The sequence below is a fragment of the Callithrix jacchus genome, chromosome 4 (genome assembly GCF_049354715.1).
Source record: "Callithrix jacchus isolate 240 chromosome 4, calJac240_pri, whole genome shotgun sequence".
In the NCBI taxonomy this organism is placed as follows: Eukaryota; Metazoa; Chordata; class Mammalia; order Primates; family Cebidae; genus Callithrix; species Callithrix jacchus.
This window is the reverse complement of record NC_133505.1, coordinates 115,849,886-115,876,046: the sequence shown is the minus strand read 5'-3', so window position 1 is coordinate 115,876,046 and position 26,161 is coordinate 115,849,886. Positions and strand designations below refer to the sequence as shown.

General features: G+C 38.3%; 1 protein-coding gene across 10 annotated transcripts in view; it reads right to left on the bottom strand.

Annotated features, from left to right (window-relative positions):
• FIG4 (FIG4 phosphoinositide 5-phosphatase) overlaps positions 1–26,161 on the bottom strand; it is a 130,313-nt gene that overhangs the window by 100,958 nt on the left and 3,194 nt on the right. For all 10 annotated transcript variants that reach the window (XR_013534482.1, XR_013534483.1, XR_008480791.2 and 7 more), the window contains 2 exons: positions 6,230–6,328; positions 4,886–5,009 (listed from right to left, as the gene is read on the bottom strand). Coding sequence is in view for 6 of the 10 variants with exons in the window: in XM_002746998.7 (XP_002747044.4) it covers positions 4,886–5,009; positions 6,230–6,328 (223 nt within the window). In the remaining 4 variants the exon portion in view is untranslated. The remainder of the gene's footprint in view (positions 1–4,885; positions 5,010–6,229; positions 6,329–26,161) is intronic.

Here is a 26,161-nt window from a genome sequence, read left to right as displayed (position 1 = left end):
TGTTGTAAATAATAGCTTAGTCCATCACAATCTACTATACTGACACTTCTTATTTTGCCACTCCCCTCCGCATACTAGAGGCTTAGAAAAGTGTCTGACAGATGACAGTGGCAGTAAAAGGACAAATCCTAAGGGCTGTGTATCAAAAGGAGCTGGGATGATAACAGAAGTGAGTAGTATGGGCTACATGTCATCCTACTCATATGCCCGAGGACCACATAAAACAACTTTGTGATGAATGCTCATGATCCCATATAGTGGTTTCTCAAACTTCCTGCTGGCTGTCCAATAACAATGGAACAGGTCAGGAATTGGCAAGGTAGCTACAGGGCTGGATCAAACCGTTTATAACAAAGAAAACCCTCTGGGTCAGTAATATTCAAAATAAGGCCTAGGGACCATTGCTGGTCCATGAGCTTTTGGAACTGGCCCATGAAAAGACAAGTAAACAAATTAAGAGGAAGGATTTAGAAACTTTAGAACAATTTAGATTGCTATAACATCTGTGTGCATGATCAATGAAACTGGCCTCACACAGGGCATAGTTTGGATATTACTAAACTTGTATTTGAAGTCACATGTGGTATTGGTCTGCAACGTGTGATATATGTGAGGGAGGGGGAAAAACTGATCCTTTATTACAGATCGTAGACAAGTATTGTTCTAAATTCTCATGACATGTGTACTAAATAAACTATGACAACAATCCAAAACATTCCAACAAAAACGTATTATCCACAAATTCAGCATGTTCAAAAGTTAGTGAAGAAAATATTTTAGCCACAGAATAGAACACAACCATTCTAGTCGTTTCACACATGTATTATTTTGGCAACTATACATTTTTCAAAGATAAGTATTTTGTGTTAACAATTTCAGTATCTACTATATTTGTAAGCTAGTACTAGAAAATCATAGGCTTTTATTACTCCCTGTTTACTTTTCACTGATTCTTAACTTTATTTACATGACTGAAGTAGGATACAAAAGGCACTTTTCCATAAAAATACTAAATGTTTACCTAGTACATTACTGTCTTACTTTACTTGCAGGTTAATCTTTCAGTGACATCATCATACAAGCACAGTCTCAAAGCTACTAGGGCTCTAACTTCAAGAGAAATAGCTGCGAATGTCACCTTTAAAAGAAACATGGAGACACCTTCAGCCCTCGCCCAGAGTTTACTAACCAAAACTTGTGTGTAAAATCAATATCTGGTTACAAACTTGGTTATCAATTGATTCAAAGAAAAGTTCTAGTTTTACAATATTGGTTACCAACAGATTAAAAATGAGGCAAAGAATATGCTAAAAGCAAACATATCAAGAACAATAAAATGTGACCAAAGTATCATAAAACAAAACAGTCCAGCAGTCTAGAGGCCATTTAATGTAAAGGCAAACAGCCCAATACAACTCTGGAATACCCAAGGACAGCTATTTTTAAACACAGTTCTCGCCGAGCATGGTGGCTTATGACTGTAATCCTAACACTTGGGGAGGCTAAGACAGGAGGATTGCTTGTGCTCAGAGGTTGAGACCAACCTGAAAAACATAATGAGACCCCACCTCTGAAAAAAAAAAAAAAAAAGAAGAAGAAAAAATAAAAATTAGCTGGGCATGTGGCACATGCTTTTAGTCCCACCTACTCGGGAGCCTGAGACCATTTGAGCCCAGGAGGTTGAAGCTGTAGTGACCTATGATTGGTCACTGTACTCTAGCCTAGGTGACACAGCAAGGTCCTATCTCAAAAAAAAAAAAAAAAACCAGAAAACAAAAACCAAACTAAACTAAAAAACACACACAAACACACAAAACAAAACCCACAGTTCAATAATTGATTTTCACTTCATTAATTTAATCATCAAGAAAACTTCAATTTTTAATAATAAAATCTGGCTACTAAGGCATTCAGTAGTTTACATACTTTAGAAATGCCTGTCAAAAAAGTTGCAGCCGGGCATGGTGACACACATCTGGAATCCCAGTACTTTGGGAGGCTGATATGGGCAGATTACTTGAGGCCAGGAGCTTGAGATCAGCCTCGCCAGCATGGCGAAACCTCATTTCTACTAAAAATGCAAAAATCATCCAGGCATGGTGGTGCATACCTATAATTCTAGCTACTTGGAAGGATGAGGCATGAGAATTGCTTGAATTCAGGAGGTGAAAACTGCAGTTAGCCAAGATCGTGCCACTGCACTCCAGCCTGGGTGACAGAGCAAGGCTCTGTCTCAAAAAAAAAAAAAAAAAAAAAAGTTGTAATAAAGCATCAACATTTAAGGGAATAAGCTTAAACTATTAAGTAACTATTATTTAAATTAGAACCTATCATACTTAAAACATATTTTATTTCGTTTGTTTTCTTAAAATATAAGCAGGATTGAAAGTGGAATTTAACATATTGGTACTTATGGCATTTAAACACATGAACTCACATGACACATACAGACATACACATTCCCACAAAAACTCATCCGTTCAACATGTAATCTCAAGGGCCTTCTCAAGACTGAGCAAAAGGCATAGGAAAGGGGCCAAGCCTGAGAAGAAACCAGTCACGTTATACTACTCTTTACCTTCCCCAGCAGCCACCTATCACACAAAATGACCCTAAAGAGATCATGTATGAAGAGCAATGAGAGTACTCTGAGAAAAGCAAACTATATATATAATCAAATATATAATCAAAGTTTTCACAGACGTAGAGTCACAAAATAGGAAGTGCTAATCAGAAGACCCAAAATAAGAATCTGAAAACATACAGTATAGTCAAGTCCTTATTGTTAGTATCTACAGAAACCACTGATATAGTTTGCATTTGTGTCTTTACCCAAATCTCATGTTCACTGTAATCCTCCATGCTGGAGGTAGGGCCTGGTGGGAGGTGCCTGGGTCAGGGGGTGGATCCTTCATGAATGGTTTACAACCATCCCTTTGGTGCTGTTCTTGTGATACAGAGTTCTCGTGAGATCTGGTTACCTAAAAGTGTGTGGCACATCCCCCACCCTTCCTTACACTCCAGTCATGTAAGACACAACTGCTGTTCCTTCGCCTTCTACCATAATTGTAAGTTTCCTGGGGTCTCCAAGAAGCAGAAGCCACTATGCTTCCTGTATAGCCTGCAGAACCATAAGCCAATTAAGCCTCTTTTCTTTATAAATTACCCAGTCTCGGGTATTTCTTTATAGCAATGCAAGAATGGACTAACATAAGTACTTAATATTACATACAGTCCAGCAGGTTTAAGAAACACAGAGATAATTTTGTAAGTGTTTATAGAGAAAAAGACTCAAAATAAAGTGCTGGCAGCAGTGATGCTAAAATACAATAGCCCTCTGCTTTGGCTTTTAAAGCCGGAAGCAATCTGGCCTCACCTGACTACTCCCCAGCATTCCTAGCACCTGTGGGTACCGTCATGCATGTGCCTCTGCTGTCACCCTTAGTGATGACTCTTTTTTTTTTTTTTTTTTTTAAGATGGATTCTTGCTGTGTCGCCCAGCCTGGAGTACAATGGTTCGATCTCAGCTCACTGCAACCTCCACCTCCTGGGCTGAAGTGATCCTACTGCCTCAGCCTCCGAAGTAGCTGGGATTATAGGCACGCACCACCACACCCGGCCAATTTTTTGTATTTTTAGTAGACACAGGGTTTCTCCATGTTGGCCATGCTGGGTATGAATTCCTGATCTCAAGTGATCAACGTACCTGGGCCTCCCAAAGTGCTGGGATTACAGGCGTGAACCGCTGCGCCCAGGCTGGAGCTTCCTCTTTTCTTCTCTGCATTTATCCATACCTGGTTCCTCCATTAAGGTCCAGCTCAAGTCTCATTTACTATAGGAAATCTTCCCTGGCCCAAGTAATTTACCAGAAGGTCGAAGTAATTTACCTCTTCTGTGATCTCCAACACCATTTAAATCATACGACACAGCTTGGCTCTTAATTATAATTTTAGAGTTGTTCTATGTACATTAGATTTTGTCCTTTGCCACAGACCAATCAGGAACAAACCCGTAGTGCAGTAAAGACAGATTTATTGACCCACAACAAGGAGGGACAATGCATATCAGAGAAACTGTGGCGCATCTAGCTAAAGTAAAGGAATTATTAAAGGTTTGAGGGAAAGGTGGAGCTTAGGTAAAATTTAAATGAAGAGACTCAAACCAAGGCAAGGTGATATTTAAAGACATCAATATGAAGTCTGGACTATAAAGTAACCCAGGGTCCTGTTTCCTTGAAAACAACAGAATCATCATAGCTATGGACTCCTGTGTTCAGAAACCTCATATCTGAAGCTCTGTACTTGAGTTGGTAAACTAAAGCTGCTTCTCTGCGTCATAGTGACTTAGGTTGTCCAAATAAATGTGGGATGTTTTAGCTTACTAACACAATTTCAAACAGCAGATTTTCTGATGGTCTGTGATTTTAGAAACCAAAGTTTCTCAGTGAGTAAACAAACAAACAAGTCATCCAAAGAAGGGGGTTATGACATTTTATAACTATTGACTGACCTTAAGAGAAATTCCTGTTAATTTTAAAGCTGGTTTTACCCGATTTGTTACTCCAGCTGATGAACAGCAAGGCAGATGTTTAAAGTCCAAGCTAATTTTTACTTTTTCATTCAACGAATCAGACAGCAGCCTTCTCAGAGGCCAAAAACATTTTTATATTTGTTTGTATCCTAAAACTGAGCAGTACTAAGAGTGTAAGCAGATGCTATAGAAATGCTGTTTGATGTCTGACTGATGGATGACATTTTAAATAACCAAAGCTATAGGTAATTATAATTTTAAAGCTATATAGTGTTAAAAACTCCTTTAAGAAGTCTATGTGGAAACAAACAAACAAACAAAAAAAGAGATTATAAGAAGGGGACAGATTTCTTACCCACAACACCAAAAGCTGAAACCGCTCGAAATAAGCCTGAGGATCCTTTCTGTCCCATCTTTGTTCTATTTCCAAGATCCAAGCGGCCAAGAAGTTCCCTTATTTCTTGTTGAGTATAGACATGCTAAAAATAAGCACATTTACTCTGTAAGGTTGTGCTTAGACTTTAGATTATGTATTATTTGTGCCTGAAAGTTAAAAGTTACCTACAAGCATCATCAGCTATTTCATAGAGAAAAATATAGTACACAGTAAGCTACAATTTTAAAATGCTAACGAGTTCTTTAACAGTAATTAAGGTTGGTTATTAGATCATGCTACCATATTTTTTAAAAGTGTCCAAACCTTATATTCTAAACCAGAGATTTAAGGGATCTATAGGTAAATTTCAAGTCATATACAAAATTTTGAGTGAATGTGTGTTTTTATGAGAAGGCCCATAGATTTTCTTAGCATTTCAAAGGGTTCTCTGACCAATTGCTCCCATCTCCAAATAAAGCCAAAAATCATTACATTGTATTGTTAAAAACACTCAGACAGGTGGGGGGCAGAATGGACCCCAGGAGAAGCATGGGAAATCATAATAAATAATTTATCTAAAATTATTACAACACAGAAAATAATTTTGTTACAAGCAGCTCAGTGCAAATGGATTCTAATCTGTAGTTACTAACATATTTGAGAAACCAGGAATCTTTATGGATTCAGAAATATTCACAGACAAAAATTTCAATATAAAAGGTAACAAGTTCTCTTTTGTGAAGAAGTCAAACTTCACTGTTCAAAGTAACATACAGTATTTCACTTTTGGCTAACAGCTTCAGGTTTTTGTGCCACCTGAATTCCAGCCTCTGTATTCTTGACTCTGAATAACCTAACTTCTGGATAAGAACATAACTTAACATTTCCTTAGTGTATAGCAAGTCATCAGAAAAGGTCCTAGAGGTGCTTTTTAGTAGCAAAATTAAGTCTGTAGCATAGAAGTCTTCCCTGACTTCAAGTAGCTTGATATTAAAGAACCATAATAGATCATGTCTTTGGTAGATGCAATATTAAGTTACACTGAATTCTTAAAATGTTAGCTCTTCAAAAAACGATGTTCATTATCTAAGAGTGTGTTTTTGAAAACAAATTAAAACAACAGGCAAAGTATAATTCTGGCATACTTCTTGACATCAGTGATTTCTAGAAACCAGATTAGAGATTCTAGCCAACCAAGAAAAATAACGGAAATTTTTAGACTTATAATAAAAATAATATATCACTAAAAACTATAAAGATATTTTATATCCTTTAAACAACAGGTATGAAAGTTTTCTGCAGTCAGGTTTGGACGATACTTACCCTGTCATCAATTATGACCAAATCTTTTGGTTCTGTTCTATCAATCTTCAAGACACGATATTTTGTTTCTGCATTATTGCTCCCAACTAGAAAGTATCTCTATAAATAAAAAGGAATGTCATTAGTTTCTCAAGGCATTTTGCCCTTTACACATTTTATAACCGCTTCAGTTTTTGAAATTAAATACATTAATAAAGTCAGGTTACATTTTAAAGAAATATTTCTGTTATGTATAACTGGCAGATTAAAGAAAGGCTGATTCCAAAAGGTCAATTTTAAAATTAAAATATTCCTAGTGGTTACATGATAAAGATCAGTCTGATGTCTGAAATGTGCCTGGTAACCAGGTCAGATGAATTTAATTGGCATAAAATTAGAGATTAATCTAACTGATTGGAGGTTGATGTTTAAGCTTTACCAGGAAGAAGCTCTGGTAAAAATTAGAAAGCTCAACATGTAATTAGGAATACTTAGACAATTATGGCTATTAAAGTATTGAAAGCTTATCAAGAAATTTTCATAGACATCTGAAAATATCTCTAACATAGCAACTATAAATCTACCCCAAAGTCCCATAAATGATTAAAAAGTTGTCCTTCCAAAATGACCTTTTATGGATAAGCTACAAGAAATTATTATTCTTTCTTTCCTAAAACAGTTCCTTGGAGCATTACAACTAAACACAATCACGTTAGTTGTATTAAATAAATACTGGAGGGGTGCTGGGAAAGATGGCTGACTAGAGGCAACCAGGTGGAACACCTGCCTCTGAGGGACCAGGGCAACTGGAGCACTCCTAACAGATTTCCAGAGAGAAGGTACTGAGAGTGGTGAAGGGAAGACACAGAAGCTGGGCTGAAGAGGGAGGAAGCTGGGAACCCTGCATGGGGCTACCATGCACTGACATTCGTTCCTGGTCCCCAATGACTCCAGGGGAATGGGTGAATTGAACTGGTAAGGAGAAACTTACTCTTGCCAAGGCCTCTGGAATCCTGGCAGGAGGAGACTCCTTTACCACCACAGACACTCAAGTTGGCAGGAAGAATTGCTTAGAGAAGTGGCAGGGAAAACACACTAGCTGACGAAGAGTCCAAAGGGTTTGGTATAGGAGCGTTTGTAGTGGAGCACAGCCAGGAACACTTATCCCCCTAGGGTGGATTGTTTCCATAGGAGACTAGCCCTACAGGGAAACTGTCGAACCTGAACTCCGCAGGGCGCTCTTGCCCGTCAGACTGGACAGTCGACCTAAACACCCCTTGGTCTGCTGACCTCTCTCACAGGGCCCCAGCCCTGCTTGCAAGGCAGCCTCAGATGCCCTGGGGGCCTGCATCATAGCCCCTATAATGGTGGACTGGCGCCTGACTGGCAAAGAGCTCTAGTGTGATGGCCCCCATGGCCACACAGCAGCCACCCCCTCCCTCCCTCCACTGCAGCTTCCCCCAGCTGCAGCTTCTCCAGGGCCCATCCCCAACATTACTTTGCCAACATGTGTGTGCAGGTGGGTTTTGTCTTCCTTGCCCTACCAGTGCATGTGTGCACATGTATCCTACACTGCCACTGCTGCAGTGTGGGTGCAATCCACTTCCCTCCCTCAGCTGCACCATCATTGCAGCTGCAATCCTAGTGGGCACAAAGCTAGCCTGCCCCGTTCCCACTCCACCCCTGTGACAACACTGCCATGGGAAAGAAACTAGGCACAGAGACCAGTGAACCCTCCCCAGTCCTAAGTAACCACCACTGCCTGCAGCACACAGAGAGTATACATAGGCCTGCACTTACCAGCACCCTGCCCTGTGCTAACAGGACCACCATGATGACTGCATGCACAGTCACCAGCAGGGCCTCCCCTGCCCCCTGAGCCATGCTGCCTCTGCTGCTGCTGTGAATGCCCAAATTGAGGCAGGCACCTGCTGGCACCCTGACACAGCCAGTAAGCATGCACTCTACCATGCTGTCACTGCCACTGGAATGTGCAAATAAGAACAGATCCCACAGCCACTGCACTATGAAATGCTTTGGCTGACACCACCCATCAAAGTGTAGTGACCAGCAGTTTAGGAGCACATCGGCACCCCTCAGCACATTGGATACCTAACCTCGAGGAGCCAGAGAACAAAGTCAGAACCCAGTACAAGTATTCCAGAGTTACAGCACGCAGTCCAGGAGTTGGCAGCTGAATGATGGCCTTCTAGAAACAACACCTGTCAACTGAATCCACCTTATCCCACAATTGAACCCTCAAGGTCATCAAATAGGATAAAAGAAAAAAAAGCCAAAGGTCAACACCTGCAAAGATTGAAGAAACATTAGCCCACAAAGATGAGAAAGAATCAGTGCAAGAATGCTCACAACTCAAAAAGCCAGCAGTGCCTTTTTTCCTCTGAATGACTGTACTATTTCTCCAGCAAGGGTTCTAAACCCAGCTGAGATGGCTGACATGACAGAAATCGAATTCAGAATATGAACAGGAATGAAGTTCATTGAGCTACAGGAGTACATTAAAACCCAATCCAAGGAAGCTAAAAAAAAAAAAAAAAAAAAGCATGATAAAACATTGCAGGAGCTGACAGACAAAATAGCCAGTATAGAGATGACTATAAGTGACCTGAGAGAGCTGAAAAACACACTACAAGAATTTCATAATGCAATCACAAGTACTAGTATAAGAACAGACCAAGCAGAGGACAGAATCTCAGAGCTTGAAGACTGGCTTTCCAAAATAAGACAGGATAGACAAGAATAGAGAAAAAAAAAAAAAAAGAATGAAAAATAAACAAATCCTCTGAGTAATATGGGATTACATAAAGAGACTGACTGTACAACTCAGTAGGTATACCAGAAAGAGAATGGAACCAACTTGGAAAACATATTTCGGGGAATCATCCATGAGAAATTCCCCAATCTATCTTTAAAAGCCAACATCCAAATTAAAGAAATGCAGAGAACCCCAGTCAGATACTTCACTAGAAGATCATTCCCAAGACAAATAATCATCAGATTCTGTAGGGTCAAATGAAAGAAACAATGTTAAAGGCAGCTAGAGAGAAAGGTCAGGTCACCTACAAAGGGCAGCCCATCAGACTAACAGTGGAACTCTCAGCTGAAACCCTACAAGCCAGAAGAGATTGGGTGCCAATATTCAACATTCTTAAAGAAAAGATATTCCAACTGAGAATTTTGTATCTGGCCACACTAAGCTTCATAAGGAAAGGAGAAATACCCTTTTCAGACAAACATGCTGTGGAAATTTGTTACCACCAGAACTGCCTTGCAAGAACTCCTGAGGTAAGCACTAAATATGGAAAGCAAAGACCATTACCAGCCACTACAAAAACACACTGGTACACAGACCAGTGATACTATAAAGCCATCATATAAACAAGTCTGCAAAATGACCAGCTAACATCCTGATGATAGGCTCACACGTGTCAATTCTAACCTTGAATGTAAATGGGCTAAATGCACATTTAAAAAGCACACAGTGGCAAGCTGGATAAAGGACCAAGTTCCCTCAGTATTCTGTCTTCAAGAGACCCATCATACATACAATGACATCCATATGCTTAAAGTAAAGGGACAAAGAAAAATCTACCACACAAATGGAAAACAGAAAAAAGCAGAGGTTGCAATTCTAGTTTCTGACAAAACAAACTTTAAACCCACAAAGATTAAAAAAAAAAAAAAAAGACAAAGAAGGACATTAAATAATGGTAAAGGCTCCAATTCAACAAGAAGATATAACTATCCTAAATATATATGCACCCAACACAGGAACAGCCAGTTAATAAAGCAAGTTTTTAGAGACCTTCAAAGAGACTTAGACTCCCACACAATAATAGTGGGAGACTTTAACACCACACTGACAATAGTAGACAGATCATCAAGACAAAATTAACAAGGATACTCAAAATCAGAGCTGAACTTAAGGAGACTGAGACACAAAAAACCATTCAAAAGGTCAATGAATCTAGTAGCTTTTTTTAAAAACTAATAAAATAGACTGGTAAGTAGAATAGCAAACAAGAAAAGAGAGAAGATTCAAATAAACACAATCAGAAGCAGCAAGGGGGATATTACCACTGACCCCACAGAAATACTAACAACCATCAGAGAATATTATAAACACCACTATTCACATACACTAGAAAATTTACAAGAAACAGATAAATTCCTGGATACATACACCCTCCCAAGACTGAACCAAGAAGAAACTGAATCCCTGATAAATTCCTAGACACAAACACCCTCTTGAGATGGAACAAAGAAGAAACTGAATCACTGAATCACTGAATCACTGAACAGACCAATAATGAGCTCTGAAATTGGGACAGTACTACCCCACCAACAACAACAACAAAAAAACAAAAACCCAGGTCTAGACAGATTCTGAGCTGAATTCTAGAAGATGTACGAAGAAGAGCTAGTACCATTCCTACTCAAAGTATTCAAAAAAAAAAACAAAAAACTGAGGAGGAGAGACTCCTCCCTAACTCATTCTATGAGGACAGCATCATCCTGATACCAAAACCTGGCAGAGACACCAAAAAAAAAAAAAAAAAACACAAAAAACTTAAGGCCAATATCCTTGATGAACACTAATGCAAAAATCCTCAACAAAATACTGACAAACCAAATTCAGCAGCACGTTGAAAAGCCTGTCCATCATGATCAAATAGGCTTTATCCCTGGGATGCAAGGTTGGTTCAACATATGCAAATCAATAAATGTGATTTATCACATAAACAGACCTAAAGACAAAAACCACATGATTTTCTTGATAGATGCAGATATTTTCAATAAAATTCAACATCCATTCATGTTAAAAATTCAATAAACTAGGTATTAAAGGAACATATCTCAAAATAATAAGAACCAAATATGACAAACCCACAGCCAATATCATATCAAATGGGCAAAAGCTGGAAGCATTCCCCTTGAAAACAGGCACAAGACAAGGATGTCTTCTCTCACTACAACTATTCAATATAGTATTGGAAGTTCTGGTCAGGGCAATCAGGCAAGAGAAAGAAACAAACGGTATCCAAATAGGAAGAGAGGAAGTCAAACTATCACTTTTTGCAAATAGCATAATCCTACCTCTAGAAAACCCAATAGTTTCAGCCCAAAGGTTGTTAAGCTGATAAACAACTTCAGCAAAGTCTAAGGATACAAAATCAATGTGCAAAAATCACTAGCATTCCGATACACCAACAACAGTCAAGCTGAGAGCCAAATCAGGAACAAACTCCCATTCACAGTTGCCACAAAAAAGAAAAAAAAACATAAAAATACAGCTAACTAGGGAGGTGGAAGATCTCTACAAGAACTACAAACCACTGCTCAAAGAAATTAGAGATAACACAAACAAATGCAAAAACATTCCATGTTCATGGATAGGAAGAATCAATATTGTGAAAATGGCTGTACTGCCCAAAGCAATTTATAGATTTCATGCTATTTCTATTAAATTACCACTGACATTTTTCACAGAACTAGAAAAAACTATCTTAAAATTCATAGGGAACAAAAAAAGAGCCCAAATAGCCAATGCAATCCTAAACAATAAGAACAAAGCGGGAGGCATCACACTACACAACTTCAAACTATACTACAGGACTATAGTAACCAAAACAGCATGGTACTGGTACAAAAACAGACACACAGACCACTGGAACAGAACAGAACCCAGAAATAAGGCCACACTTATACAACTATCTAATATTTGACAAACCTGACTAAAACAAGCAATGGGGAAAGGATTCCCTATTCAATAAATGATGCTGGGAGAATTGACTAGCCATATGCAGAAGATTGAAACTGGACCCATTCCTTACACAACATATAAAAATTAACTCAAGATGGACTAATATCTTAAATGTAAAACCCAAAAGTATAAAAACTCTGGAAGGCAATATAGGCAATACTATACAGGACAAAGGCATGGACAAAGATTTCATGATGAAGATTCAAAAACACTGCAACAAAAGCAAAAATTGACAAATGGGATCTAATCAAACTAAAGAGCTTCGGCACAGCAAAATAAACTATCAAGAGAGTAAAGAGACAACCTACAGAATAGGAGAAAAATTTTGCAAACTATATATCTGACAAAGATCCAGCATCTGTGAGGGACTTTAAAAATTTACGAGAAAAAAAAAAAAACATTAAAAAGTGGGCAAGGGACATGTACAGACATTTTTCTAAAGAAGACATACATGCAGCCAATCATATGAAAAAAAGCTCAATATCACTGATTATTAGAGAAATGCAAATAAAAATCACAATGAAAGACCATCTTAACACCAACCAGAATGTTTATTACTAAAAAGTAAAAAACTAACAGATGCAGAGAAAAAGGAACACTTATACACTGTTAGTGGGAGTGTAAATTAGTTGAACCATTGTGGAAGACAGTGTGGCAATTCCTCAAAGACCTGAAGACAGAAATATCATTTGGCCCAGCAATCTCATTACTGGGTATACACCCAAAGGAATAGAAATCATTCTATTATGAAGACACATGCACATGTATGTTCACTGCAGTACTTTTCATAATAGCAAAGACATGGAATAAACCTAAATGCCTATCAGAGATAGACTGGATAAAGAAAATGTGGTACATATACACTATGGAATACTATGCAGCCATAAAAAAAAGTCCTTTGCAGGAACATGGATGGAGCTGAAGGCCATTATCCTTAGCAAATGAATGCAAAAACAAAAAACTAAATACTGCATATTCTCACTTACAAGTGGGGTGAGAACACATGGACACATAGAGGGGAGCAACAGACACTGGGGTCTTTTGGAGGGTGAAAGGTGGGAGGAAGGAGAGGATTAGAAACAATCACTAATGGGCACTAGGCTTAATACCTGGGTAATGAAATAATCTGTACAACGAACCCCCATGACACAGGTTTACCTGTATAACAAACCTATACATGAACTCCAAACTTAAAAGTAAAAAAAAAAAAAATTACTGAGAATAAAATGAATAACCAAAACGTAGTAAAAATATTATATTTAAATGAAAATGCTTTTTCTTTTTTGAGATGGAGTTTCATTCTTGTTGCCTAGGCTGGAATGCAATGGCACAATCTTGGCTCACCGCAACCTCTACCTCCCAGGTTCAAGCAATTCTCCTGCCTCAGCCTCCCGAATAACTAGGATTACAGACATGCGCCACCATACCTGGCTAATTTTGCATTTTTAATAGAGACGGAGTTTTTCCATGTTGGTCAGCCTGGTCTTGAACTCCTGACCTCAGGTGCTCCACCCACCTCAGCCTCCCAAAGTGCTGGGATTACAGGTATGAGCCACCATGACCAGCAAATGAAAATGCTTTTAAGAAAAACTAAATGGATTATTTTAAAATTATATCTTAAAAACAAATATAACTTCATTAACAAAAATAAAAGTAATTTGCTTCAAAAGGTCCTTTAAAAAGTGACACTTTTTAAACATTGCAAAAATTGAGAAAATACTGCCATAATCAATTGGCATTGTGCCATTTACTATCGATCATATAAGGTGTAGACACACAAAGCAACTAAATAAAAAATAAGTCTTTCTATATTGAAGGCCAAAATGAAGCATGTAGACCACAGGAAATTAGTGCAGGAAAGATTAATGTGGTTTACTACAGATGAGAAAAATGTCAGATGAGTTGGGTCTAGAATTGAACCTTCAAGAATGGGTAACACTTTAAAAGGTAAGATTTTACCGTATATTAGAACATGAACACTTGGATATACTGTTTTAACTTTAAATCTATAGGAATAGATGGGATTTTTTACTATTATTAAGTATATATATCTGTTTATAAAGGTCTGATTTACTGATAGGTTATGAAGAGCAAAACAATCTGTTAAAAATGATGGGTTAGCCTGATCTCAAGAGGAAAGCTAACCGAGAAATTCAATCCCTCATCTCCTAAGAGAGGTAGACTCTGGATGAGACACCAGTTATAATGAGGTAGAAATAAAGCAATTATAATTAAAAAATGTAAACTAAGTTGGGACATCCAGTGACAGGACTCAGTGTACTGGGGGACAGTTAGACAGACAGGGAAACACAAAGAGAAAGGAAGTCAAAGAATCTCAGCCAGGCTTCAGCTAATTCCTGTCTCTGAGACCCTACGCACCACTGAGAGGAGAGGGAGTAACCAACCTAGCAAAATTCACCTAAGAAGAATGGTTTGTAAACTATATGTGCTTGTTAGCAGAAAAGGGAGCCCTTCTTAAGGACTTTAAAAATGGCTTCTAGGAGAGGAAATAGCAAGTGCAAAGAACTCAAAAGGAGAGAAACTTGGAATGGTTGTTACAGGCAAAAGAATAACTGAGAAAGTGTTCATTCACAAAGCACCTAACACAGTGACTACAGCAGTCAGCACAAAGAAGACACTCTACAAGTGTTAGTTCCTTTTCTTTCCTTCACTTTGTAAGAAGTCAGCGAGACTATGCCATTGTATTTGAGGAAAAAGAAAACACACCAGAGGAAAACAGAGTAGCCCAAAGGGAGGAAAGCATGTTCAGGACCAGAATGGGAGAATGTGCCAATCTGTTAGTCTATCTACGTAAGTCTATGTCCTTGGGACATAGACTGTAGTCAGCCTGGGAGAGAAGAGCATGCAAATTAACAACAATGAAGAGCATGCTATAACAGAGGCATGAACTAGATGCCATGGGAATACAGGAAGGGCACTTGACTTATATGGGGATGGTCAGAGCAGGCAGATGCTGAGTTTGGCCCTGAAGAACCTCTAAGTAGGACTTTGCGTACTGAGCCAAGAGGAGGCCAGTGAACCATCCATCGCCACCCGCACCAATCCCTACTCATCACCTGTTCTCCCCAAAGCATCTTTGTTTCTATTTCAATGTAGTACTTACTTCTGAAAGTCTAGTCTAAATTTGTTTGGGGCTTATCTGCCCCCTACTCCTTAACCTCTGTGGATTTTAATTTCCTTGTCTAGTAGCACAATATGGTGCCACAGGCATTGGTGAAGTGTTAGGTGAAGGAACAACTATGTACCACAGAGTGATCATTTCATTTGCTGGGTAATTTTCTAAGACATTTACACTAACCCATCTTTTCTGGGTAAGCACATAGAAAAATGGCTCTTTTAAGTCAACCACTCATAAGGAAGCACGTCATAGGTTTAAAAGAGGTAAAATCCCTAAATGAAATTCCCTAGAATTTTATTTTTTAACTTTTTTTAAAGGTTTGGGTGTATATGTGAAGGTGTATATGTGAAGGGTGTATATGTTACATAGATAAACTCGTGTCACAGGGGTTTATTGTACAGAATTTTAATAAATTCTAGGGATTAATTGCAATGGGATTATACTTTGACAGTTTGTAATTTTAAAAGCAGATATAAATCCTGACATGCTCATGGGCAAATGCATTATTGGACTTTGAAACACACTTAGGAAGGGAGATCTGGGAAGGCAGACCTCCCATATTAAAATCCTTCCAAAGAATCCATGAATCAGAGGAGCCAAAGGCTAAAACCCACACAATCTAGAAATAGATCTGAGTGGAAGGAAAGAAATGGGAAGCACTGTAAGTACCTGCATTCTCTCTCTTCTCACATGGTCTAAGAATCCTAAAAACGTTTTGTGCAGAGAATAGCGACCTCATGTGGAGTCAGTTATGTAGGGAAGAAAACCCCTGCTTTTCAGTGGGTCTGCTGTGGACCGCGGAATCACTGCCTGCACTGCCCTCTGGTGGACAGCTAACCACCCACTTTCACACCATATTTTAAAAGGTAACTTCCAGAAAGGCCTTGTTTCCACTGGGTCTTATTTGCTTCCTGTTGGAATATATCAACACTGTATATCCTCAGCCTTTGCCACATTTAATAGTATGTTTCAAAATGGATCGCGGCATTTTGGGGCTTAAAAATTTTCCTAAAATTTCCTTCCATCAAATTTTTCTCCACTATTGATTTTTCCCCCAATTTTAAATTTAAAAAAATTTTCAAAGACAACAGAACAGTACAATGAACATCCATATACCCTGCATCTAGACTCACCAACTGTTAACATTTTGTCACATTTGTTTTCTCCCTCTCCCACTCCTGACAGACACTTTCTTCCTCTGAACCTCTGGAAATGAGTTGCAGGTATCATAACATATAATCATAATACCACTGATATAATATTATCAATGTACAATTGATATTCAAAATTGCCCCCATTCTCCCTATAATATCCTCTATAGCTGGATTTTTTTAAAGCCAGAATCTTATCAAGGATCACATATTACATATCTTTATGTAAAGACATATCTTTTAAAATCTTTTAATCTGTAATAGTCCATCAGCCTTTGTCTTTCATGACTTCACCATTTTTTAAGAGCCTACTTGTTTTTTTTTTTTTTTTTTGAGCTGGAGTCTCGTTCTGTCACCCAGGCTGGAGTGTAGTGGTGTGATCTTGGCTCACCACAATCTCCGTTTCCTGGCTTCCTGGGTTCAAGCAATTCTCCTGCCTTAGCCTCCCCATTAGCTGGGATTTCAGACATGTGCCACAACACCTGGCTAATTTTTTTTTTGTATTTTTTAGCAGAGATGGGGTTTTGCCATATTGGCCAGGTTGGTCTCGAACTCCTGACCTCAAATGATCCACCTGCCTCGGCCTCCCAAAGTGCTGGGATTTTGAGGCATGAGAAACCACCCCCGGCAATGAGCCCACATTTTTTTTTTTAACATAAATTTTCTTGGTGTTTCTGTTGATGTCACTCATTTGACCACTGACTGGCAAATGCCTCATATGTGTCAGGAACTGGGCTCAATGCCTGAGGAAAAAGATAAGCTGAAGACTCCCCTTCTTGATCCCATAACTTATTGGTAGATGGGATCAGGAAGGGGAGTGATAGAACCAATTACCTGTGAGCAGATAGCTAGATGATGGTGCCACTTACTGATGTCAAGATGACTGGAGAAGAAACAGGTTTGAAGGGAAACCAAGAGTTCTGTTCACAACATGCCCAGAGAGGCCAAGTGAGAACTCAGTGGGTAAAAGAGCTCAGTGGGTGTCATCAGCACATATGCAGCATTTAAAGCCGTGGGACTGGGTTAAACCTGCTAGGGAGAGTAAGGAGAGTGACGAGAGCCCAAAAAAGCTAGCCTGAGGAACTCCATTATTTAGAGACTGAATATGGAGAAGGAACCAGCTGAGAAGATTGGGAGGAATGACCGATGAATGAGAAAACCCCAGCACAGGGTGGATTTGTCAAAGCAAAGGGCAGAGATAATTTGGGAAAGGAGAAAACAGTAACATCCACATCAGATGCTACTGAGACATCAAGAACAGAGCATCTGATGACTCATGCTTCTGTGCGCAGTCTCTGGGACAGAGCCTGGGCAAAATCTACAACAGAGACGTTTGAAGTGCAAAAAAGGTAGGATCCTGGATAAAGATGGGGGAGGGAACACCTCTGGTCCTCCCAAACATCTTGCTAAAACCACAGTAAAGTTTTTTATGTTTGTTTTTAGGTGGAAGCCCCAAGAGCAAAAGGAGGAGCAAAGAAGATAAAGGGGGAAAATAAAAAACAACATTTGAAACTGAAAAGCATGTGTAACAAAGCTGACTCCTAGACCGGCGGTAGAAAAGTCCAGAAGCAATCCAACTTACACTATAGAACCTGCGAAAAGCTTGGGAATTTGAGGCGCCTGATACCTCTGTAGTATCAGAAGAAGATTAAAAAGAAGATAGTACAGAAAGAAGTTAGCACAGCTTCTAAAAAGAAAAAAGCTTCAAACTAAAGATCAAGAACAGAGTAACATTAGAAGCTCTCAGCAACAACGCTGGAAGGTAGATGACAAGGACATAAGGCCTTCAAAATTCTAAAGGAAAATTAATTCCAATCTTTAATTCAATTATTTATTTTATCAATCAAACCTGAAGGTGGCATAGGACATTTTTAGACACACATGGGGTTAAAAAAAAATGAACTTCTGTGAACCCTTTTTTATGAAGTAATGAAAGGAAGTACTCTACCAAAACAAGGACATAATCAAGAAATAGGAAGTGCTGGGATCCAGGAAAACAGGGAAACTGTCATAGAGAGGATATAGGGTTACGGTGAAGGCAAACCCCAGGATGGCAACTGTAGTGCAGGCCTTGGGAGCGTGCAGTCCAGACTAAAGCCATTGCTTCAAGATGAAACACAGAAGAATGCCTAAGGGGTGTGAATGTGTTGAGAGATTTATACATCTGGGGGAAAGTCAGGGTTAAATTGATTACAAATTTGTAGTTAAAACTAGGGATTGAAAGAAGAAGGAAAAGTCATCTGAAGTATTGGCAGAGTCTGAATAAGTAAAAGGATCCTAGTTCAAATGGCAGAGGTCAAGGAGATAAAATAAATATCCAAGAAGAACAGGGAAGAAAAGGGAGCAGTAACTGGAGCACACAGGATTCCATAGATCAGGCATGCCTCAGCCAAGCCTGCTTAAATGTATGTATGTATGTATCTATCTATATATATATATATATATAGATAGATATGCAAGTAGGTGCCTACGAATCAACACCACTAGGGAAAAGGTTTATGTGTTTTAGATATCCTGGGGGTTGGGATTTGGCAGGAGTTCGAGTGGAGAATTAGGACACCAAAAAAAAAAAAAAAAAAAAGGCTACATTGAAATAATACCTGTTAAGATAGAAGATGAGCTAAACTGGCTCTCTTCTGAAAGTTAAGTCTCATTGTTCAAGCAAAAGCTTAATATTTCAATATAGTTTTAACAGAGGCGACTTGATATAAAGATGAGTATTTCTAAAATATATATTTGAAATCCAAATGGAACACAATAGGTAATCCATTTAACAGGAAATTCAGTATCTACTAACATTATCTCCTTTTATAATGACAGGCTAATTAATCACTCACTTTTCATCTGAGGGAGGAAAATCAGCCTTCTTGAAAGAAATTTTAGATGTATGACAGCTTCAATTCATGTTCAACTTCACTTGAACTTTCTAACTGAATGTCTTATTTTTAAAGATCACCATGAAGTTACTTCTTCCAATCTAACAGTATTGCAAGCCTGCCTCCTCACTTAGTCCAGTAATCCCAAAAACTGGGTAATGCAGCTCAGAAGGGGGAAGTGAGTCTCAAGAGAAGTCTGCAAGTCTATGCATTAGAGCTTCAGGGCTTTACTCTGGGGAAGCTTCAAATTCTCTGTAGAAACAAGTGTGAATGTCACCTCTAACCACACCCTCTAAACCAGTTATCAATATAATTGCGATGTTTCTGTCTCTCACTTCATATATTTGGTTTCCTTCAAATCCTTAGTCAACTACACCCTATATTGCTCTCTCCCATTCCCTGATAACACAAATCAAGGCTAATTTAAAAAGGTGCAATTCCTCACCATGTGGTTCTTATTTTATTCTACTTTCTGTAATGGGGGTGGGAGAGAGCGTCCTTAAATTCCTTTAGAACAAGGCCAGCAATAAATGCATACATATTGGGAGGCCAAGGCAGGTGGATCACGAGGTCAGGATTTCGAGACCAGCCTAACCAACATGGTGAAAACCCATCTCTACTAAAACTATGAAAATTAGCCAGGCATGGTGGCACACACCTGTAATCCCAGCTACTCAGGAGGCCGAGGCAGGAGAATCGCTTGAACCTGGGAGGTGGAGTGAGCCAAGATCACACCACTGCACTCCAGCCTGGGCAACAGAGCGAGACTCCATCTCAATAAATAAATAAATGTATACATATATGCTAACAATCTTGAACTAGTAAGTGTAAAGATTATCCTAACAACTTTCATCTCCCCACCCCCACAAAAAAAAAGACACATGCAGACCTAGTTCTCTTCAGCTACCCATTTTAATATCAACTGTTATGTGTTCATTTCTTTGTTATGAAATGGTCACTTACTGTGATGCTAAGATCTCTATGCCATCACATATTAAGCAAGGGCACCTTCTTGTACAGGCAAACTGCAGTTTTACCCAGGATAACTTCAAGTTGCTAAATCTCCACTGGCAACTCCTAGTTGCACTGGGCTATATGAGTGTTAGCACTGCGTTAGGCCTGGGCCATAGGACATATTAAGGACCACAGCAGAGTCATAAGAGCTAAGGGGCATATTGAAGGTACTGGGTGCCACAGAGAATAGGTAAGTTTGAGAAAGGGTCGGCCCTCACAATCTGGAACTACACTTCCAACATGTCATCTGCCAACACAGCTCCCTTTCCTCTCCAAATATTCCTCAAAATCCACCTCTACACACAGGGAACAATAATGACCTGAACTTCACCTTCAGAGCAAGTCTGCCCAATTATCCTTCTAAATGAAGGCTCAGGACAAGAGACAGCCCATCTTGTCCACTGTTTCTTTTGCTCCTTAATGTGTCTCCTAATTCCTTCATAATCAATTAAAGGTAGAGTGTACCTACCTTATCTGAAATACTTGGGACCAGAAGTGAATCAGATTTTGGATTTTCTTAGATTTTGAAATTATGCATAATGAGCTATCTTGGGGATGGGACCCAATCTAAACATAATATTCATTTATGTTTTATATATATCTTATAGACATAGCCTAAAGGTAGTTTTATACAATGTCTTACATAATTTTGTGCATAAAACAAAGTTTGTGTACACTGAACCACCGGAAAGCAAAGATATCACTAGCTCAGCCACCCATGTGGACCATACATAGTTGTTGGCATTACCACTTGTGGTGTCATGTTGGCACTCAAAAAATTTTGGATTTTGGAGCATTTCAGATTTCATATTTTCAGATTAGGGATACTCAACCCGTAATACATCCCCACCAACCAAAACAAAAATGCCCATTTCCTTCAAATACTTCCCAGAAAATCTTTGCCATTCTAACAGGGGAAAAAAGGAATCTATTTTCACTTTATTGCTTTAATTATTTGCAAATTGAATACTTTTTCATATTTATTGGGTGTTTTATTTTTCAGACTGATTTTATAAGATACTTTTGCACGTAAGGAATACTGCTTTATCTGTTGTTCATGCTAAGACTTTCACCATCTGTCATTAGTCTTTTGACTACTTTTAAATTTACATTGATAGTTTTAAATGCTTTATACTATAAAAGAAAAACAATTAGGCCGGGCACGGTGGCTCATGCCTGTAATCCCAGCACTTTGGGAGGCCAAGGCGGGTGGATCACGAGGTCAAGAGATCGAGACCATCCTGGTCAACATGGTGAAACACCGGCTCTACTAAAAATACAAAAAAATTAGCTGGGCATGGTGGCACGTGCCTATAGTCCCAGCTACTCAGGAGGCTGAGGCAGGAGAACTGCCTGAACCCAGGAGGCGGAGGTTGTGGTGAGCTGAGATCGAGCCATTGCACTCCAGCCTGGGTAACAAGAGCGAAACTCCGTCTCAAAACAAAAAAAAAAGAAAAAATTAAGTCAATGTGTCTAATTATCTTATGAAACTAGAGAAGGATGAACTGATTGCTATGGTCTAAATGTTTGTGTCCTCCCAAACATTCAAAATTCATATGTTGAAACCTAATCCTTAATGCAATAGGATTTAGAAGCGGGGCTTTTTGGAAGTGATTCAGTCATGAGAGCAGAGCCCTCTTGAATGGGTATAGTGCACTAAGAGGTCCAAGGAAGCCTTATTTGCTCCTTCTATCACGTGAGGACACAGCAGGTCCTCACCAGACATTGAATCTGCCAGTGCCTTAATCTTGGACTTAACCAGCCTCCAAACTGTAAGAATCAAATGTTCATTGTTTATAAGTCACCTAGTTGATGGGATTTTGTTATAGCAGCCTGAATAGAACAAGACACTGATTAATCCAAAATGCATATGAGAGGCCAGGCACAGTGGCTCATGCCTGTAATCCCAGCACTTTGGGAGGGTGAGGCAGGTGAATTACTTGAGGTCAGGAGTTCGAGACCAGCCTGACCAACATAGTGAAATCCGTCTCTACCAAAAATACAAAAAATTAGCCAGGTGTGGTGGCATGCACCTGTAGTCCCAGCTACTCAGGAGGCTAAGGCAGGAGAAGCACTTGAACCCAGGAGGCAGAGGCTACAGTGAGCCAAGATCAAGCCACTGCCTTCCAGCCTGGGCAACAGAGCAAGACCTGTCTCAAAAAAAAAAAAAGCATATGAGGGAAAAAAAAGCCTAAGAGCAGAAATTAATTAAGCAGAAAATACACAATAGAGAAAACTACGTCAGAAGTTCATACTTTCAAATCCCCAGTAAGATAAATCAAGGGAAAATAAAAGTGAACATAAAACACCAATGTCAGAAATAAAAGCGAGAATTTTACCACAAATCCTGTAGATATCAAAAGGATTATAAGAGAATATTTTATGGGCAACTTATGCCAATAAATTCAACAACTATGATAAAGTGAACAAATTTCTGGAAAAACATAATTTATCAAAACTGATTCTAGGTCCACTGAAAATCTGTATAGCCCTATATATCTGTTATGGAAAATGATTAATATAATTATAAAAATTCACCCCACAAAGCAACTCTATCCACAAATCCTTCACTAGCAAATCCTAGAAAACACTTGAATAAGAAACAATGCCAATCATATAATCATTTCAGAAAATAAACACTTTTTAACTCATTTTATAAAGCTGGAGTTATCCTGATATCAAAATCAGACAAAGACATTAAGAAAATGATAGACTAATATCCTGAATATATTAATAAAAGCAAAAATCCTTAATAGAATATTAGCATACAGAATCTAACAATATATAAAAACAGTAATAAAGCACAATCAAGTAGGATATACCTCTAAAATCCAAGGTTTATTTAACATTTGACAATGAATTAATATAATTGACCACAATATGCAAATAAAGAAAATGTCATGTGCAGATGTGGAAAAAATACTTGACAAAATTCAACATCTAGTCATGATTTTTTTAATAAAGTCTCATCAGACCAAAGCAAGAAATATTCCTCAATCTGAAAACAGGTATCTAACCAATAGCTAAGATCACACTTAATAGTGAAAGACTGAATATTTTCCCTGTAAGATAAAAAACAAGACAAGAATGTCTATTCTGGTTACTTCTATTCAACTTTGTATTTTCTTGACCTATGGTCCTGGCCAGGGCCATAGGTCAGGAAAAAGAAATAAAGGCATCAAGATGGGGAAGCAAAAAGTGTTCCTCTTTCTAGATTACACAATTTGAATTGTCCCGAATTGGTCTACAGATTCCATGAAATCCAAATCACAATCACAACAGACTTTTTATTAGAAGTTGACAAGCCTATTGTAAAAATTCATATGGAAAACAAAGATTCTAGAATAGCCATAATTACTTGGCAAAAGAATAAAGTTGGAAAACTTCCTGATTTTAAGACTTACTATAAAGCTACAATCATCAAGAAAAGTTGGTAATGACATTAAAAAAAAAACAAATTTATCAATGGGAAGAGTTTAAGAAAAGAGCCACATTTATTCAATTAAATTTTTTCACAAAGGACATCAAAGAAATTCCATAAAGGATAGCCATTTTAACAAATGATACGAGACAATTAAGGTACAGAAAAAAGTGAACTTTAATCTCTGCAGCCTCCAAGAACTCTTAATGATCATTGTCTCTTGGTATTCATGACCTTTGTATGCTCCTCTCACACTGAACAGGGGCCAACCTGTGTAAGAATATTGTAGAAATGATAGAGTGACTTGAGGCTAAGTCACTAAAGACGTTGCAGTTTCCTCCCTGTTTCTCTTGTGTAACTCTCTCTGGATGAAGCAGGCTACCACATTGTAAGGACAGACACACTCAAGGAGTTCTGTGGAAATGTCCATAAGGCAAAAAGGCAAAGCCCCTTTCAGCAATCAGCTCAACTTGCCAGGCATGTGAGTTAGCCATCTTGGAAGTAAACCTGCCAGTTCTTTCAAGCCTTCAGATGACTACAACCCAGTTGAATCCTGACTGCAATTTCATGAGACCCTGAGTCAAAATCACTCAGCAAAGTCACTCCCAATTTCCTGATCTACTGAATCATACTTTTTTTCCTTTAATTTTTAGGTGACATGTAATAATTGTATATATTTATGAAATATAAAGCGATATTTCAATACATGCATATACTGTGTAATGATCAAATTAAGATAATTAGTGTATCTATCATCTCAAACATTTATCATTTCTTTGTGTTGGGAACATTAAAAATCCTTTATTCTAGCTACGTGAAAATGTATGATAAATTATTTTTCTATAGTCAGCCGACAGTGCTATAAAACACTAGAACTTATTCCTCCCACATAGCTGTTATTTTACATCTGTTAACCCTCCCTCCCTATCATTCCCTCTTTCCTACCTGTCCTACCCTCAAATAACCACAATTCTACTCTCTAATTCTATGAGCTCAACATATTTTTTTAGGTCCCACATATAAGTGAAAACATTTATCTTTCTGTGCCTGCCTTATTTCACATAATATAATGTCCTCCAGACTTATCCATATTGCTGTGAATGACAGAACTTCATTCTGTTTATTGAATAGCATTCCACTGTGTGTATATATACCACATTTTTTAATCCATTCATCTGTTGATGGACACTTAGGCTGATTCCATATCTTAGCTATTGCGAACAGTGCTGCAATAAACACGGAAGTGCTGGTATCTCTTTGACATATTGATTTCCTTTCTTTTGAATATAAGAAGGGACTTTATAAAGTTCATGGAAAATGCGTATTATAAAAAAGCTATGGCTTTCAAAATTTGTTTCCACCAAAATAAACTGATACCAACTTGCTACAACGTGTCTGAACAGGATCTAGTTTTAAGTACTAGGAAGGATAAGACATCGGTTTGAAAAGAGACCCTGTCAGAGCAACATGAATTCTGCTAAAATTGAAACAAGAACAAACATCAAAGCTATGGTAAAACTTTGGTGGAAGAATGGTGAAATCATTGAGGCTTATTAAAAGTTTATGGGGACAATGCCCCAAAGAAATATGCAGTTTATAAATGAATAACTTGTTTTAAAAAGGGATGAGACGATGTTGAAAACAAAGCCCACAGCAGCAGACCATCCATGTCAATTTTTCAGTAAGAAAGTTCATCTTGTTTGTTACCAATTAAAGAGGACAGATGATTAACAGCAAAAATAAGAGCCAACACCATAGACATCTCAACTGGTACATTAAACAATTCTGCCTGAAAATTTAAAGTTGAATAATTTAAAAAAAAAAGATTTAAAGTTGAGCAAACTTTCCACTTGATGGTTGCCAATGCTGTTTCACCCAGATCAGCTGCAGACAAGAGCAGAGCTTTCAATAGAAATTTTAAACAAGTAAGATCAAGATCCTGAAGCATTTCTTCAGGATTAAACATGGCTTTATCAAGATGATCCTAAAGTCAAAGCACAATCCAAGCAATGGCTACAACAGGTGGCACTGGTCCAGTTAAAGCAAAGCAGACTGGCCAAGAGGAAAAGATCATGGCAACAGCTTTTTTTTTTTTTGGTATACTTGCAGCATTTTGCTTGTTGACTTTCTGGAAAGCTGAAGAACAATATCTGTTTATTATAGGAGTGTTTCGAGAAAGTCAGCCAACACTTTAGCAGAAAAATATACAGGAAACTCCACCAGAGAGTCCTTCTCCACCATAACAATGCTCTTGCTCATTCCTCTCATCAAACATGGGAATTTTGCAAGAGTTTCAATGGAAAATAATTAGGCATCTGCCTTACAGCTCCAATTTGGCTCCTTTTGACTTCTTTTTGTTTCCTCATCTTACAAAAAAAATCTTTAAAGGGCACCCATTTTTCGTTAGTTAACAATGTAAAAAAGACTGCACCAACATGGTTAAATTCCCATACTTTATGAGTAAGATTTTAAAAGCACAGGGAACAAAAGCAAAAATAGACAATTGGGACCATATCAAGCTGAAAAATTTCTGCACAGCAAAAGAAACAATCAACAGAGTGAAGAGG